An 18,777-nucleotide genomic window follows, 5' to 3' on the forward strand; every position below is an offset into this window, starting at 1 on the left:
ATTATGCTCTGCATGACGTCTTCTTCTTGTTTGTTTATTTGCAGGATATCTCAAAAAGGTGTGGACAGATTGGGACGAAACTTGGTGGACACGTTGGGTGTGACACGAAAGAATTGACTCAATTTTGTTGAAGATCTGAATCTGTATCCAGATCTGATTTTTTTTCAGTGATTCTTCATCATTGAGAGATCGGGCTAAAGCAATATATAGCAGGATATCTCAAAAAAGTTGTGGATGGATTCAGATCAAACTTGGTGGACATGTTGGGTGTGTGGCATTGGCGAATTGATTCGATTTTGGTGAAGATCCAGACCTGGATACGAGAATTATTTAATTTTTAAAGTGATTTTTTTTTCATCATTAAGAGATCAGGCCAAAAACGATGTAGTACTTACTGTATAGCATGATACACCACATAGCCAAAAGTATGTGGACATCTGCTCGTCCAACATCTCATTCCAAAATCATGGGCAGTAATATGGAGTTGATCCCCTTTGCTGCAATAACAGCCTCCACTTTTTAGGTCATCTCTACCGAGATGACCTAATAAAGCCGGACCAAATGTCCGTCCGTACATCCGTCAACAATTTTTCTTTCCGATCTTGATGAAACTTAGTATGTGGGTTGAGGTCGATGAGTCTTGCACAACGATATAACTTTTGTCCGGGTTCAAGGTCAGGGTCAAGATCACGAGGTCACGTAAGTTTTATAAATCGCCATTTTCAAAACCTGTCTAGTCTGCCATTCTACAAGATATTCGGCAACTGTTTATCGATTATGATAGTAAAAAATATTATCTTGTATCTAACCAGACTGATTTTTGAATTTCCTTCCCGTTTGATCGTCACGTGATCTGGAAGATGGCCAAAAAGGCCGATGCAAAGAAAGAAGGAAGGAGAAATGAAATATAAATATAAAACACATTTTTAGCCTTTTATATTTATACATTTTCCGCCGAAGGTGCAAAAGTTTCAAAACCCGAAATGTAAACGTCGGCATTTATTTTCAAAATATCATTTCGTGCGCGCGCGCCAAAATGCCGAGTCATCTTTAACCAAACTGCGCAGTAGTCTTCGGTCATAACTGAACATTGAGAACTTGTGGTATTATAGAGATGACCGTCACCCCCACACGGGGGTAATTTTCTGGGAAGGCTTTCCCCGAGATGTTGGAACATTGCTGTGGGGATTTGCTTCCACTCAGCTACAAGAGCATGAGTGAGGTCAGGCACTGATGTTGGGCGATTAGGTCTGGCTCGCAGTCGGCTTTGAAATTCATCCCAAAGGTGTTCGATGGGGTTGAGGTCATGGCTCTGTGCAGGCCAGTCAAGTTCTTCCACACCGATCTCGACAAACCATTGCTGAATGGACCTCGCTTTGTGCATGGGGGCATTGTCATGCTGAAACAGGAAAGGGCCTTCCCCAAACTCTTGCCACAAAGTTGGAAGCACAGAATCGTCGAGAATGTTATTGTATGCTGTAGCGTAAAGATTTCCCTTCACTGGGACTAAGGGGCCGAGCCCAAACCATGAAAACAGCCCCAGACCATTATTTCTCCTCCACCAAACTTTACAGTTGGCACAATGCATTCGGGCAGTTGGCGTTCTCCTAGCATCCGCCAAACCCAGATTCGTCCGTCCGACTGCCAGATGGTGAAGTGTGATTCATCACTCCAGAGAATGCGTTTCCACCGCTCCAGAGTCCAATGGCGGTGAGCTTTACACCACTCCAGCTGACGCTTGGCATTGCGCATGGTGATCATAGGGTTGTGTGGGGCTGCTTGGCCATCTACAGTCATTTCCTGAAGCTCTCGACGAACAGTCCTTGTGTTGACGTTGCTTCCAGAGTCAGTTTGGAACTCGGTAGTGAGCGTTACAACCGACGACGGACGATTTTTCCACGCTACGTGCTTCAGCACTCAGCTGTCCCTTTTCTTTGAGCTTGTGTGGCCTACCACTTCGTGGCTGAGCTGTTGTTGCTCCTAGATGTTTCCACTTCACAATAACAGCACTTACAGTTGACTGGGGCAGCTCCAGCAGGGCAGAAATTTGATGAACTGACTTGTTGGAAAGATGGCATCCTATGAGGGTGCCACATTGAAAGTCACTGAACTCTTCAATATGACCCATTCTACTGCTATGGCTAATTCTACCCATTCTACTGTTTGTCTATGGAGATTGCATGGCTGTGTGTTTGATCTTATACATCTGTCAGCAATGGGTGTAGCTGAAATAGCTGAATGTACTCATTAGAAGGGGTGTCCACATACTTTTGGCCATGTCGTGTAGCCTGATATTTCAAAAATGTTTTGGGCCCGATATGTTCTCGTGGATCAGGCATTGTGTGGCCGAGATATGCGCTATACCGAGTGCCCTTCCAGTTACCCTCGCCGAAGGATTCAGAGAGGGTATTGCATTTGGGTCTGTCTGTTTGTCCGCACAGAACTTTTGTGTTTTTCTCCACAACCACTTGGCGGATTGAGACGAAATTTTCACCATTGGTGCGACAACTCATGTAGAATGTTTTAATAATTATGACGTCATCGGTCACGTGATTCGGCAGCCATATTGTTGCTTTTTTAAACCTTCAAAAAAATCTTCTTCCCTGAAGTGGCTGAACAGATTGAGGCTAAACTTTACACATATGACTGCCTATCCATGAGGAACAAAAGGGTCACACATCATAGGTCACATGGTTTGGCAACCATATTGGATTTACCCAAAAACCTAAAAATACATCACTCAAAAGAAGTCCTGGCAAGTGTTTTCTGTCTCTGATTGCTCTTTTTCTTGTTTTTATTTGTATTTATCTATGCCAAAGTGACGGGTCGTATAATGGAAGAACAAAAACGGGAAACGTCATGGAAAATGAAATTTCACATTTTCAGCGAGGCAGCCACTGCCTGTTGCACCGCAGAACAAAACATGGCCAACGCAGGCGAGTAGCCCTGAACTTTGTAAAAAGTCGATCTATATGCAGTATTCAGTGACAGTGCGAGTACTGTAGAGCGCTGGCTTAAGCACTCCAACGAAACAGTTGATAAACGGCTCCCTTGGCACGTGATTGGCAATCACTGAACTGTCATATTAAACATACACCTGGAGACACCCAAAATGTCACATATGTCCGAATTGGACAAATTAACACTTTTCTCGGAGTCCGAACTGCTTTTATGTTCGATTTTGGAGCTTAAATTTTGTAAACTCTCCTTAATTTAAGAGATACTCTTGGTGATTGCATGTGTGGAAATGAAATAAAGCAACGAACGCTGAGGTCTCCAGGCATTTATAAGCATTGCAATGAACGCAGTGATTCTGAGCTATGATGAACAGACATTCGATAATATGAGTGTGGAAAATAGAAAAACAAAACAAAACCTTTATCGTTATGAAATCGTTGAGGCCTGTTCCAGGATGAGGCAAGCTTGAGCATGCCAAAAACATGGCGGCTTCATACCCCAGCGAAGTTACCAAGGAATCGCCTGAAGACCCCAGACAGCGAGGTGGCCGAGTATCTCCTGATGAAGGATATCATTAAATAATGCCATTAATTATCTTCAAAAGAGGTGTTTTAATTAACCCAAACACCTAATTTTCACTCATGCACTTCCTTGGAGTTTTCTTAGTTTGTATGCAAAGTTTCAGGCTGCTAGGTTTTTATAGTTTTAGAGTTATGGAAGACACACACACACACACACGCACACGCACACGCACACGCACACGCACACGCACACGCACACACACACACACACATACACATACACATACACATACACATACACATACACACACACACACACGTGTTTGTTAGCACAGATAGTATGCAGTCCAGCATAGAAAATGAATCAGGAGCTAATACTTCCTCATATGATACCTTATTTATATGTTTCGGAACAGTTTTACAGCTTTCCAGGACAAAACTGTACAAAGCCGAAATGAACCAAAATTTGACGTGTTGAAAAATCGCAATATTGCAATTGGAGTGTATCCCACTTCAAGAGCAAATTGTGAAAACAACATCCAAGTAGATTTTTGTACGAAATGGATTTTTGAATCCTGGAGACATTATTACCCCTAGAACCAACCCTCAGACCTTTCGGTAAATAAAAGTCAAATAAAATCATCCTAGCTCTGGGACTACTGCGTTACCATGCAGATTGAGATCTGTGAAACGAACGAGTCCCATGTTGATAGGCGATCATGTGACAGATGTTATTCAGGTCAAGCACACCTTAATCATGTGACGTGAACTGGACCAATTTACCTTTAACAGGTTTCACAGAGCCACCAGACAAAACGGTCAGAATGAACAGAATCTACCAAGAGAACATGTCGGGTGTGTAACTTGCATTGATTGAACAAAAGCAAAGGGGTCAGGAATGTGTAAGAAGCAATAAACAATGGATCCAATCTTCATCTCCAACCCCATGTTAACCCTCAACCGTCATACTCACCTACAAAACAAACCAAGCGACAGAGCAGACCCTGTGGTATAGCCTGCGGGCCTGCGGGGCAGGGCATGATGGTGGGGGGAGTGGTCGGCGTGATCATCGTGTCTGCCAGGGATATAAGGAGTGCGCGCCGCCTGAGGCATTGTAGTGGGTGCCGTAGTCGCCGCGGCTCGTGAGTGCATTGAGTACGTAATAAAGGTGAGCTGCGGGCAAAGTACGCCCGCGCTCGCGCTGGTGCAACAAAGCCGGGCTCGACTGTTTCTCCGCTCGTGTCTGCCTTCTAAGCACCCCTACCACGACACTACAGATTGGCGACGAGGATGTTCGGATCGGCGTGTGCAGGGTGTTTGGGTTCGGATCGGCAGCGAGTAACTCAGCGCACCCCGTGCGGTTTGAGGTTCCGGAGGAGTACGCATCGCGAAGAGCGTATCGCAGGTTCGCTCGCCGCGCGCACAGGCTCCGGAGCCAGGAGGCTCGCCTGCGCGGCCAGCTCAGGCATGACAGGAAGTCGGGGCACGGTGCACGGACGCGTGCCCGCCTTCGGCGGAGTCGACTTCGGTCACGTCGAGTGGACAACGGCCGCGCTCGGAGTTCGTTTAATTGAGGCACGACAAATCTGGGGAATGATTTCTGCGAGGTCACGGCTAAAGAACGAGGACACGCAGTTCAGCTCGGACGCGGCGTTGGACGTCGCACGAGCTCTGAGGAATGTCCGGGGTCTCGATGGTCGGTGCGCAGCAGATGATCCGGAGGTCAGTGCGATGTTCCAGGCGCGCACGGTCTGCGGCGCGGGTCGTGGACGAGCGTTGCAATGCAATCACTCGGACTGCGGTCTGAGCACTCGGGGACGTCTACGGTGTGTGTGCCGAGAGTCATCGCCCATCTACCCATCTACACAGTCATAGATGGCGGTGTGCGAAGCGATCCTTCTGTCCCGGGTCGAGACCTACTGCCGGTATGATGTTCGGTGCATGGCGTACACGGTAACGCCCCGGATCGAGTTTTGCAGCCTGGGCACGGAGATTCCAGCGACCCGGAGCGGGAGATACTGCCGGTGTTAGACCTGCCTTCAATTGGTCCGGAGGTGACAAGATCAGTGGCAGGGGAGGTTGAGGTGACCGGGGCACTGATGCTGCCCATGTTGAGCCTGGTTTCAGTTGGTCCGACGGTGACAGGACCGATGCCAGGGGAGGTCGGAGTGATCGGGGCACTGATCGGGTGTCGAGTTGAGTCCACTCGTGCTGCCCTCACATCGCACACGTACACCGGCGAAGCGATTGCACCGCTTGCGGTGCCCGACGTCTCGGTGCTCTACCGGGGTCGAAGCGCCCTACTCTCGGTGGTTGTGGTGCGAGGGGAGGGGCCCGCCCTTTTGGGTCGGGACTGGTTGACGCACCTCGGGCTGGATCTCCAGTTCGTACCTCCGGGTGCGCTGGTGCTCCCTTCGATGCTGTCTTCGAGTTCTGAGGGCGAGGTTCTGGCGGCGGGAGCCACATCGATGCAACGGGAGCGGCCGTTCGTTGCTGCCTGCAACGTTGATGTGCGGTTCGGGAGCAACGGGAGCCGTGCCAGCTCTCACGCTGAGCTCTCTCGCTTCGGTTGCGCTCATGGTGCAAGGCGCGTCTGTGTTGTTCGGGCAGTTTCAACGGGGAGCTGCAGCGAGCCTGTCGCGTTCAAGAAAGTCACGGTTCGCAACATCGGGTCGACAACCAAGAGACGGACACGTGCTGTGGGTTATGAGTTGCTGTTCATTGCATATTTGTTTTTCATTGCTCTGGTGGTGCGGTTTAACGTTGTTGAAATAAATGCCGACAGTTCCTGTGTGGGAGTGGGTTTGGCTGAGATCAATCGATGGGATTTGCATTATAATCAATGTGATGTGGAGGCTTTGGGAGCGATGGTGGAAAATAAAGAGGTTTTGTTGGCCTCCCGTTGCCCCAGGCCGCAGGTGGATACTTTGTCATGTGCAGGGATTTTATCGAAAGAACGCGCTGTACGGAAAAAGGAGTTTGCAATTGTACCGACGATGTTCTTATTGCTTGATGACGGGCCTGAGTTTAAGGGGTGGTTTGTATGGAATGGCTACCGTCTAATTGCCGTGTGGGTCTCGGAGATCGACTCGGAGCCGGGGCTGGTGCGCTGTTCAGCGTTACCCCCACCTCTGGTTTCGGCAAGGTCAGACGTGCCTGGCGCCTGGGACGTGGCTCTCTGTTTTCGCTCAAGGCTGTTTGGACATGCGTTGGAATCTCAACTGATTGTGGTGCGTGGGTTGTTGTGGGGCATTGGTTGTATCCAGCCAACGGCGCTGTTCAGCGCCCCCACCCAAGGTCAGTCGGATCTGGCGTTGGCGCCACGGCTTCCAGACAGTGGGCTTCCGGCCTCGGAATGTTTATCTGCTTCAGGTCTGGCTGGGGGAGATGTGCCGCCTTGTTGGCCGGAGGCGTTTGATGGTGCCGGGGGAGGTTTGCTCGGGAGGTCGCCACGACCTCGCCGAAGGCCATGTAAGCATGAGCCGCCTGGGGGCGTTTTCGCTGCGTAGTGATGCTGTGCTTCTCGCCTTGCTGCTTCATATCGGTAACGTGGTCAGGGTTTTGTAGGTTCATGGTGCAACTCAGTCTTCGGAACCTGTCCGTTGCAGCTCCACTCGCTCGCATCGACACGTTATATGATGTGATGTGCTTTTATGCTATGCTGTTTCTTTTTTTTGTACCTTGTCTGCTTTTATACCGTGGTCTTTCGTGCTGCTTATGCTTATTATGATGATGGTCATTTAATAATCATGGTTTTAGGAGGGAGGAGTGTGGTATAGCCTGCAGGCCTGCGGGGCAGGGCATGATGGTGGGGGGGAGTGGTCGGCGTGATCATCGTGTCTGCCAGGGATATAAGGAGTGTGCGCCGCTTGAGGTGTTGTAGTGGGTGCCGTAGTCGCCGCGGCTCGTGAGTGCATTGAGTACGTAATAAAGGTGAGCTGCGGGCAAAGTACGCCCGCGCTCGCGCTGGTGCAACAAAGCCGGGCTCGACTGTTCCTCCGCTCGTGTCTGCCTTCTAAGCACCCCTACCACGACACTACAGACCCTTAATTACCTCTGCCACCGAAGGTGAAGGAAGTTATGTTTTCATCCCTTTCTTTCTGTTTATTTGTTTTTCTGTTTGTTTGTTTGTGTGCAGGAAATCTCAAAAAGTTATGGACGGATCCAGATGAAATTGTGTGGACAGGTTGGGTGTGAGACGAGGATGAACTGATTCGATATTGGTGAAGATCCGGATCTGAGTACTGGAATTTTTTCAGTGATTCTTCACCATTGAGAGAAAGGGCCAAAAACGATATACAGCACAATATCTCAAAAAGTTATTTAGCTCAATATCCATCCATCCATTGTGACCATACTATGCGCAGAGCATTGGTGCTGCCTAAGCAGTCTCCTTGGCTATTGGGCACAATCCTGGACGGGTCGCCACTCCGACACAGGATACCAGCAAGCTGGCACTCATTTTGCCAACCTCAGAAGGATGACAAACAGAGTCAATTCTTGAGTATTAATTCAATTTTGAGTGGTATTAATTCAATGGTTGAGTGGAATTTGAACTCAGGACCCGAGGATCTCAAGCCCACCACCCTAACCATTAAGCCAACGAACTCAGAACCCTAGGACCTCAAGCCAAACCATGAAGCCAACACCAGGCATGCAACATAGAATCCATGTGCTGGCCCCAAGTGCATCTGAGCTTCATGAACGGCATGCTTATGCTGAAGCAGTACAGCAGGCGGGTATGCAGCAAGGCTGTGAAGACCAATGAAAATTTGGTCCATCGGACCAACGGGCCCACTCTTATTGATAAATCTCTGTTTTCACTCACCATTGAAAAAGCAGATAGTGAAAACGCTCACTACACCATCAAAGTGAAGAAAAAACACATCTACACAGAACAAAGTGCTGTAGTTCAAATTGCAGCACAAAGAAATGTGTTGGGACATTTGTTGATGCTCTTAGAGCAGCACAATATGAGTATAGAGAGTGCTGTCATACCCATGAAGCCCACTACCCTGGGTCTTGGCCATAGCAGATGGTCTTCCAATCAAAACACAGTAATCTACACTCTTACACAAATTGGAGGATGTAAGAGCACTAACTCAGAGTGAAAGAAATGATGACAAAGTACGCAAAATTTGTGGAAATGACCTCCTTTACTCAATAACCAGTCGACCACAGAACTTTGGACAATTGGCTGGAAAGGGATTTATCTCACTACCAAAGGCAAAAATAGTGGATTTGTGATAGATGCCTACATAGAAAACTCCATCAAATCAGCACATATTCCACTGGATCAGGCATTGCGTGGCGGAGGTAGGCGCTCTACCAAATGCCCTTATCGTTACCTCCACCACCAAAGGTGGCCTTTCTGTGTTTGTTTGTGTACAAGATATCTCAAAATGTTGTGGATGGATCCGGATGAAATTTTGTGGACAGGTTGGGTGTGTGACAAGGACGAACTGTTTAGAATTTAGATTTTGGTGAAAATCCAGATCTGATAAGTTTTTCAGGGATTCTTCACCATTGAGAGATAGGGCTAAACCGATATACAGCACGATATGTCAAAAAAGTTGTGGAAGGATTTGGATGAAATTGTGTGGACAGGTTCAGTGTGTGACCACGACAAATGGCTTAGATTTTGGTGAAGGTCCAGATCCGACTAATAGAATTTTAAAAGTGATTCTTCACCATTGAGAGATAGGGCTAAACCGATATATAGCATGATATCTCAAAAATGTATTGGGCCGGATATGTTCTCGTGGATCACGCATTACAGGGGCGGAGGTACATGCTCTTCTGAGTGCCCTTCTTGTTTGTCTCTGTATCGGTCGTTCTCGGTTCTCAGTAACCCTGTAATAAAGATATATTGTTACGAATCTGGAAGCCATTGCACAAAGACAGCGGTCCCCGTAGCTCAGTTATTTCGATAAGTAGGTGTTTACAGTTAGAATCCCCCCTTTGTCTAATGGGAATTACATGTGTGCACTACGAATTATTGTATAGTCAGGTTTATTACATCCTTAGCTTCAACAACAACGACAACAGTGTGCCGTCCTGCACTCGACCCGGTCTAAATTACACACGTGCTTTTGGCTGAGGATGTGGGCGGGGCCTTCGTCGCCTCGGGTCGAAGCTCCGCTCCGAGGAGGAGCAGAGAGCATTTCCTCCAGCCAATGAGCGGAGGGTGAGCACCACATGCATGCCCCAGCCAATCGGGAGGCCGCCACGAGTCGCCTGACAACCCACCGTCCAATCAGGAAGCGAGTGGCAGGGAGAAGAAGCCCCTCCCTCCGCAAGAGGAGGAGTGTGGTTGTCTTGACCAGCGTTCGGCAGACTGTGATCATGGTGATTGCGGCGCGGTCTGTGGTTGTCTGGACCAGCGTTCGGCAGACTGAGCGTGGCGATTGCGGCGCGGTCTGTGGTTGTCGACGAGCGTTCTGCAGACGGAAGTGGTCGTGGCTGGAGCGGTCTGAGACAGTGGTGATCGTGGTTGAGCGGCCTTGTTCGTGGGCCGTGGACTTCGGGTCGTGGGTTCAGGTCCCACCGTGGTGGTTTCGGAGTTGGTGTGGCCGCACGAAGCAGACAGGTACCCCGGCCCGGCTTGACCGAGATAAACCCACGGGGTCCAATTCTTGTGTGTGTGTGTGTGTGTGTGTGTGTGTGTGTGTGTGTGTGTGTGTGTGTGTGTGTGTGTGTGTGTGTGTGTGTGTGTGTGTGTGTGTGTGTGTGCCCAGTCTGTTAAGTAGAATTGTGTAAGTGCTTTGCTTGTAAATTACATTTCTTTTATTCGTGATAACTCTGCTCTGTGTCTCCGCTCCCCGATTATTATTGTAAAATAACCCCCCCCCCCCCGTGTTAAATGTACCAGCTCATTTTCTGTGCTTTCCTCCATTGGCCTAGCATGGTGCGTGTTGCAAATTGGTCGGGCCGTTTGTGCTGTGGATTGTTCATTGGGACCGGCGCGGCTCTGGTAACTTCGCTCGGTTACGCCGGAACCGAGTCGGTACCTGCGACTCGGTCCGGACAGAGTCGGCCGAGGGTGTGGTTTTCCCCGGTAGTTGGATGACATGGGTTCTTAGGTATATTGAAATTAGGCAATTGACCCTACCCCACTCCGTCGAAGTATTGGTGACCATGGTCCGCTCAGGGACCCGTGACCTTCGGACTTATCCGTGTGACGACCTAAGTTCCGGGTGTTCAGTGAGAGACGACTCCACTGCTCCACCCAGTGGTCGTTTATCGCCACCGACCCCCTGGCCCACAACAATATTTTCCAAATCACCAGTTTTCTTGACCCTTGATTGTCGTCCAGTGAAATTTGCTTTAAAATGTTCTGGTTGTTTGTGTCCTTTATGACGTCATTAAAAGCAGTAAGTTTCTTGTTTGGAATGATTTTCAGTTTTGTTTAATTTCCGGACAGGCGGACAGAGTAACAAATGATCACTCCTCTGTGTGCGTGTGCGGTAGGGACAAATTCGGAGCAAAGTAGTGTTCAACTACAGGTTCGTTTTCCGAATATAGCATTCAACTGAAATCAATCAAATCATAAACTGAAGTTGGTGGACAGAAGGACAGTAAGAAGTGAACCGATTGTTGAACCCTGCTGCTCAGTTCGTGTGTGGGGGGTAAAAACATCCAATGAGCAATTATAATCCATGTTGATATATTTCTCAGACGTGGAGAGGTTTTCCCGCCGGGTTGTAGTTCTGGTTTTTAAAGGTGATGCAGCTGTCGGGGTTTGAGATCCACCTGCGTGATCAGAGCATGATCTAATGAGGTGCAGCTTTGTTTATGTGGGAATGAAAACATTTCATTCCGTTCATAATAATGAGTCGTAATCAGAACTGATGTAAAATGAGCTACGCACGCGTACATGCACACGCACAAACACCATCTCCATTGTGTTCTGGTGATCACCTGAAGCCGATGACTCTCTGTAGGTATGAGATGAAATTCTCACCCCGAACCCTTTTTAAGACGATTGGTACACCCAATCACGACGTAATGGATTACCGTTACCGTTATTCTACAAAGATTACAATTTCGTTAATCTGCATTGTTGTGCACCCAGGAATCTTCTTCAGTGCTTGGTGTTGACAATCCTTCCTGCATACCGGAAGTTATCGGCTGTGCCACGTGACCAATCCAGTGTCGTCGCTGTGACGTCTCCAAGGGAAGAGGTAAAGGAGTCACGTGATTAACGGTCTTTCGCGTGAAACTGACGTAGTGTCTTCCAATACGTTTCTATTTTAAAATCGAATCTTCTTTACATTCACAGTTGATACGTGAACGGAAAACTCGTATAAATGTAACGAAATGATTCGAAATTAAATTCATAATTTCATTTTTTTAATTCGTCCTCGCAAGTATTGGCCATATTATGATCGTACACAATAAAGCGTACCAATACACCGCCTGAAACGTATTAATTACGAAGATGTTTTAATGTCCTGTGTAAAAAAAAATAAACCCCGACATTAGTGACGAAATGATATAAATATCAGAGGAGAATATAACAATTACAATACACGAGTCATAAAATAAAACCATTCTCACACATTCGATTTCAGTTTCCTTCAGGCATTGAAACCCATCAATAAATCTTATTTAACCCAATAACGTCCTTCGCTGAATGCTAGGTGGTGGGATAGCCGACTTAACTTCGTTTCCAAAGGATCATGAGTGCTCATTGATGCATCACCCTGTGCTGAACTTCACCGGGAAGGCAGTTTACAGTCAGACTGGCAGTTTAACCCAGACCACACGGGTGAGAGTGATGTCTGCTTCCTCTGAGCCGTCATCCTGTGTACCTCGAAAAGTGCTGGTTAACTGATTTTTCAAAACGTTTTTTTTTTTTTTACGGAAATATATCATCAAAACAAATGAAATCGATTGTGGAAAAAAACATTCCGTTGGTCGGAATAAAATAACTGGATGTCGTTTATAATTGTGCTGTTGCTGAGGCCTAGGTCACATTTGCCACGGCGGCCGTGGGGTCTCCAAAATCTGCGGCCACTAGCAATTCTCCGGCGGCCGCAGTATTTCCACGGTCACACAATGTAGCAGTCACATATGTTTTTATTTTTCGGGGAGCCGCACGGCGTATTTAGAAATCGTGGAGACCGAAAAAGTGGGGGTGCCGTACCGTCTTTGATTTGATGTCGCACGGTGACCTTAGGGCGTCCCTGCGGCGGCAATATAATTTTCAAGGCAGACGCAAGGAGACCGCAGGGGGACCCTAAGGCGAACGTGCTGCCAGACGGACGGTAACGAGTGGGTATATATACCAGTCCTTTTTTTTTTTACTGAAATAAAAAGATAACAGTACATATAACTGAATATACTATAACTATAATATACCGTGGTCCCCCAGAATCCGAACGGCCAAGCTGTTTGAACAAATTGGAATCCGAACAATTTTTTCGAGAAAGTTTGGCCCTAAAAACTAATACATTTAAAAAAAACCGAACACAACGTAGCGTTCATGTTTGTTCACGTGTCCCCACCACCTGCTCGACCAGCATCTTCGCGCTTTGTTCATTCAGTTCGTCGGTGGAAATACTCAGTCACATTTGCTCTACGACGAGGATAAGGCGGCCGTACGGCCTCTGAATTGACAGAAACGTGTGGTGGCCGCAGAGAAACTGAGGTGGCCTTAGGGTGGCCCGACGCCGTTTGGCTATATTTTACAGGCCGTAGGGTCGCGGTGGAATTATAACTGCGGAGTTATAACTTTATTTCATCTCTATGCTCGCCGTAGCAATTCGACAAAGCCAAGCTCTGACGTAGATGTGTTCCACGTCGACCGTACATAGGGCGTGCGGTGGGCTTGCGTTTTCCGTGCGGCTGCCGTAAGCTCTTCTTAATGAAAAATGAATTTTCCCAACCCCTAAAAAATTACGGCACCCCCACGTTTTTGGTCTCCACAATTTATAAATACCCCGTGCGGCTACCCGAAAAATAAAAACATATGTGACTGCTACATTGTGTGACCGTGGACATACTGCGGCCGCTTTATAATTGCGAGTGTCCGTACATTTTGTAGACCCTCCGTGCACCGAGCCAAATGTGACTTCCGCCTTACCTCGTGTTTTCACCTTCATTTTTTTTTTTAATCATCTTGTGTTTTAATTATTAACAAAAAAGCAATCCGATCACGTGGTGTGACGGACTGTCGGGCAAGGATTGAATTTCACAGCAAAACCGGTTGTAATTTTTAATATCCATGATTACGTCAGCTTGATGCGTTTGATGGAAGTGATTGTGGTTCTGGGGGCATCATGTTTGATGAGCCGCCCTGGGGGCAGCGCTCTCGCAGAGTGCGCGAGCGATCGAAACCCAGGCCGGAGTTCGAGCCTGTGTGGACCTTTGGACGTGGTGATTGTACCAGTTTACATACAATGCACCCCCACCGACCGAAGGTCATTTACTCATCTTATTTTACCTTAAACATGGGGAATTTCAGTTTAAAGTGTCTTGAAAGTGGGTTTTCTTTGGGTCCACGAACGGATTAATTCACTCCATTATTTCTTATTGGGAAAATATTTTTTGAATCCAAACTTTTTGCAATCCGAACAGCCTCCTGGAACGAATTAAATTCGGATTCTGGGGCACCACTATGTATAGGCAAACAACTATACTCCGATATCTCGCGGTAGCGCACGGTGGACGCAGGTCGACGCAGACTGCCACGGAGGCCGTACGTAGGTGCACGGCGGGCGTAGGGGAACCGTGCGTCGACCTTGCGTTGCCCACAGGTCGTCACACAGACCGCAAGGCCACCGTACGGCGACCGTGGAAATAGTGCGGCCGCCGTAATTTTTTGGGGGTTGGGAAAATTCATTTTTCATTGAGAAGAGCTTACGGCAACCGCACGGAAAACGCAAGCCCACCGCACGCCCTATGTACGGTCGACGTGGAACACATCTACGTCATAGCTTGGCTTGTCGAATTGCTACGGCGAGCATAGAAATGAAATAAAGTTATAATTCCACGGTGACCCTATGGCCTGTAAAATGTAGCCAAACGGCTTAGGGCCACCCTGAGGCCACCTCAGGTTCTCTGCGGCCGCCGCACGTTTCTGTCAATTCATAGGGCGTACGGCCACCTTATCCTCGCCATAGAGCAAATGTGACTGAGGCCTAAGCAACAAAATGTGACGTTACTTTTCAGTTGTGTTTGGTCCCAGTGGATTACGGTCATGCTCTTCGGAGGTTCTCCAGTTTGGACTTTTGTTGCTTGTTTTGGACCCTGTTCTGAGCTCACTTTGACTTATTGTACAGGTGAGGGAGGGCAAATAGACGTACACTGTTCTTTGATTTGTTTTTTTCTTTAATTTACAGATATATATATATATATATATATATATATATATATATATATATATATATATATATATATATATATATATATATGGAATTATCTTCAGGAAAGAATGTCGATCAAGACCGTGACCGTTACTGGGTTAAGACCGTGACCGTTACTGGGTCGAACCGTGATCGATACTGGTTCAAAGGAGCCTGGTGTTGGCTTGGTGGCTTGGGATCCTAGGGTCCTGAGTTCAAGCCCCGTCGGCCGCTGAATTAATACACCAGGGGGTTGACTCATCCTGTCATCCTTCCAAGGTCGGTGAAATGAGTACCAGTGTGTACTGGTAGAGGCGCACTGCATCAGCGACACAGTCGTGCTTCCAAGAAATGATAGCTACCCTGACAGTGAAGCTGCCATACGCAAGAAGACTGGTTCAAAACCATGATCGCAACTGGGTCGAAACTGTGATCTTTATCATGTTGAAACCCTGGATCGGTCTTGGGTCGAAACCGTGAATGTTATTGAGAATTTATTTATTTCTTTGCTTGCTTGTTTGTTTATTTGTTCCTCTATTTCTTATTTTTTTATTTATGCCTCAGTAACCCTTTATCTCTGTTTCCCAATCCTGCAGAATCTGCGATGAAGCAGAACATGAAACTTTTGTGCGTGCTGAACGTGTCTCTCAACACTGACAAGACCCCCCCCCCCCATTATGAATCAAGCAATACCAAAGGTGGGTTTTCCTTTTGGCCTTCTTGATCTACAGCCTAGTATATTGATGAATTGGTATCGTGATATCATGGTGTTGATACCAAATATATTGTTGTGGATTTCAGAATCGGATCCGAGTAATGCACACAACATCCAGGACCTCAGACAGTTATTTCCAGAAATGCATGTTCAGGATAGACCCATCCCCTTGTTTGGTGGGAATCTACCTCGTTGATGCATTGAGAAGGGTATAGAATAGACTGACTTTCGTTCATATGGGATAACCTTTTCCTCTTTACGACACGTCCATGACGTGTGATTTTACATCAGTTTTCATTTCTGCATGAGTGATATTCACCGTTCATGCACACGATAGATCGTCGTTAGCCCAACGGAGGCTCGTCTACCCCCTTTACATCAGGACACATTGGCTTAGAAATACACAATTTATTTACACCTTGGACTTGCAGGACATTTGATTAAACACACCACGGGCTTTTCCTGAACAGTTATTCTGACGGTCAGACATGGCTGTGGATCATTTACCTCAGGCATCCACCTTTTTCCATTGACGTTCGACACCCACATCTCTTTCATCGATGTTTGAGATCTACCTTTTTCCTTCGACGTTTGACGCCCCGTTCGGCAGTTCTATGGACGCTGGTTGGCTCTTGTTAGTGTCGGGCTGAACAGGGAGGTGATGGTTGCCGTTGACGTTTTGTGAGCGCTTCACATTTTCGTTCAGTAATTCCAGCAAATGGCTGCTTGCTGGTGTTCCTCCAGTGCCTCAAACATGGCGTCGTAAGCCAGGCCTGTGTTAATTGGGAGTTGCATCTTGTTCAATGGTGGGGAAGGAATGATCGCGGGGGTTGACGGTTGGAGGTCACGTGCAGCGATGTGCAAATAGGCAAGCTGGATTTGGCTGAAGTCTGCTTGAGGCTCTGCCCACACTGGTCGCCAATAAAAGGATGTGAAGACCACCTTCCTGACGGTTGCTGACAGCTCCTGACAGTGGGTGACAGCTGGACCGTTATTTCTGGTTCTGCTCGGGACCTGCTCTTGGCATACCTGATTCTTGGCGTCCTTGGTTACTGGGGGTGATGACATGATGCTGATTGGTGTTCGAGCCTGTTTGCGGGTGGGTGCACGGCGAGGCAGGGTGCTGGCGGTGGACCAAGGCATGCTCACACATTTTTGGACATTTTATTTGACGCACGACGACTTCTACCTTGGTAAGCCAAGATCGGATTTCTTTCCCCCCCTGAATGATCTGCTGGGTACCCTTGTCTCGTGTTTAATTGTTGAGTAAGGCATAGTGATAAACATCTGCTCTTTGTCTATTTTTCTATCAATCTCTGTTTAATTCTTCATTTGTTTGAAATTATTTTGATTGATTGAATTCACCTATTTTTACCACAAGGAAATATAAAGTTCTTCTGTTTATTTATTTTTCTTATTAATGAATTCCTTGTTGACGTTTAAACCTGTCCCTGCTTGTCCTTTCCTTCCATTGATCCAGCATTGTCCGAACTGAGATAGAGTGGGAGATTATAATTCCCAAACTAATTAACCTGTCATAGTCGGCATGCACCAGCGGTAAACGCTCAGCCGCCCTAATTAAGATCGAATCAAGATAAGACTGGTGCATCGCCGAGGGTGCGCTCCCCGTTCAGGAAGCCATGTGACCTAGTAAAACGGAAAAATTAGACGGTGGACACTGGAATTCGTGGTTAACTGATTGGCGTTTGTGGTTCGAAAGCAACCCACCGTATTGTTGCGGAAATGGGCCAATAGTGGGTTATGAGCTCGCCTGCTCGAAGAACAGAGAGCTATAGCGATACCCCCGGCGTGAGCGTGAGCGTGAAAATGTTAAAGTTTTTGGTGCAAATTATTTAGAAGCTTGCCATTCATTTAATGTGTACTAGGATGCTGATATTTGGCATGGAGGTTTCTTTGGGGTATATTATTGACTAGCGATACCCGTGCACATGCACGGTATAGCAGTACAACATAGCTGGTAGCAGACGACAGACCGTACACGGGGAATGACAAAAATACGCATTGTGCAAAATGCAAGTGGTACTATGGAACGCCAAGACTTCCCAAACATCGTCGTCATGTTCGCTAAGTGCCACAGCAATTTCAAAGGGATCGTGTGACAGTGAGCCGAGTTTTTAGTGTGCAAGCTTGGTATTATAATAGAGACTAGCGATACCCGTGCACATGCACGGCATAACAGTACAGCATAGCTGGTAGCAGACGACAGACCGTACACAGGGAATGACAAAAATACGCATTGTGCAAAATGCAAGTGGTACTATGGAACGCCAAGACTTCCCAAACATTGTTGGCATGTTCGCTAAGTGCTACAGCAATTTCATAGGGATCGTGTGACGGCGAGCCAAATTTTTAGTGTGCAAGGTTGGTATTATAATAGAGATGTGGTGAAGTTGAAATTAAAAAAGAATTTCAAATGTTTTAAATTTTTGACCTGTTTTGAACTTAACTTTTTTGTAGCACATCAACGTTAAAGTTTTTGGTGCAAGTTATTTAGAAGCTTTCCATTCATTTAATATGTGTACTAGGATGCTGATATTTGGCATGGAGGTTCCTTTGGGGTATACTATTGATGTAGTGAAGTTGAAATTAAAAATAATTTCAGATTTTAAAAATTTTTGAGCTGTTTTGAACTTAACTTTTTTGTAGCACATCAACGTTAAATTTTTTTCCATTCTAATGTTTTTATCTACCACACTATTTTTTACTGATTACAATATACAAATACATATATTGCTTTAAAATTATTTGGATCAGACTTTACTGCAATGCTTTATAAAAAAATATGATTAGACGAGTCTTTTAAAAACGATAAATGTATAAACAGGCGAGCATTGGGTGGCTTTGACACCAACTCTCTGGTTAAATATAGGATTAGCCCAGATCCCCCTTTAAATGCATGTTTAGCCAGGTTGTTTGGTAATCGGACATTACATGTGTGTTCGGAGGTTTAGCAGGCTGTCCAGTGTTCATACAGTGGTGGTGTACAGGGAGGGAGGGGAAAGTGTCAAAGGCACGAATGCGGCTCGTTCATACAGGGAGGCGCCTTGCTTCTTCCCCCCCTTCTAACTAGCCCCACCCAGCGCTCTGAGAGTGTCGGTCAGCGAGGCGTGTCGGCAGCCCATTGGTGGAGAGCGGCTGCGGACTCGAGGGATGGACCAATCGCATATCCCCGAAGGCGTTCCAAAAAGAGCGAGCCCCAAGAAAGGCAAGGGAG

General features: G+C 47.0%; 1 protein-coding gene across 19 annotated transcripts in view; it reads left to right on the forward strand.

Annotated features, from left to right (window-relative positions):
* Positions 1–18,777, forward strand: part of LOC147019641 (protein PHTF2-like) — a 79,103-nt gene that overhangs the window by 19,892 nt on the left and 40,434 nt on the right. For 11 of the 19 annotated variants that reach the window (XM_085894223.1, XM_085894210.1, XM_085894212.1 and 8 more), the window contains 2 exons: positions 45–11,662; positions 15,424–15,525. Coding sequence is in view for 18 of the 19 variants with exons in the window: in XM_085894210.1 (XP_085750336.1) it covers positions 5,579–6,988 (1,410 nt within the window). In the remaining variant the exon portion in view is untranslated. Of the gene's footprint in view, positions 1–44; positions 11,663–12,034; positions 12,327–13,343; positions 13,904–15,423; positions 15,526–18,777 lie in introns of those variants that run through there. The other 8 variants (XM_085894222.1, XM_085894216.1, XM_085894217.1 and 5 more) reach the window with 7 other exon arrangements.

Source organism: Eptatretus burgeri, chromosome 9 (assembly GCF_056783735.1).
Source record: "Eptatretus burgeri isolate ZD-2024b chromosome 9, Ebu_testis_v1, whole genome shotgun sequence".
Classification (NCBI taxonomy): Eukaryota; Metazoa; Chordata; class Myxini; order Myxiniformes; family Myxinidae; genus Eptatretus; species Eptatretus burgeri.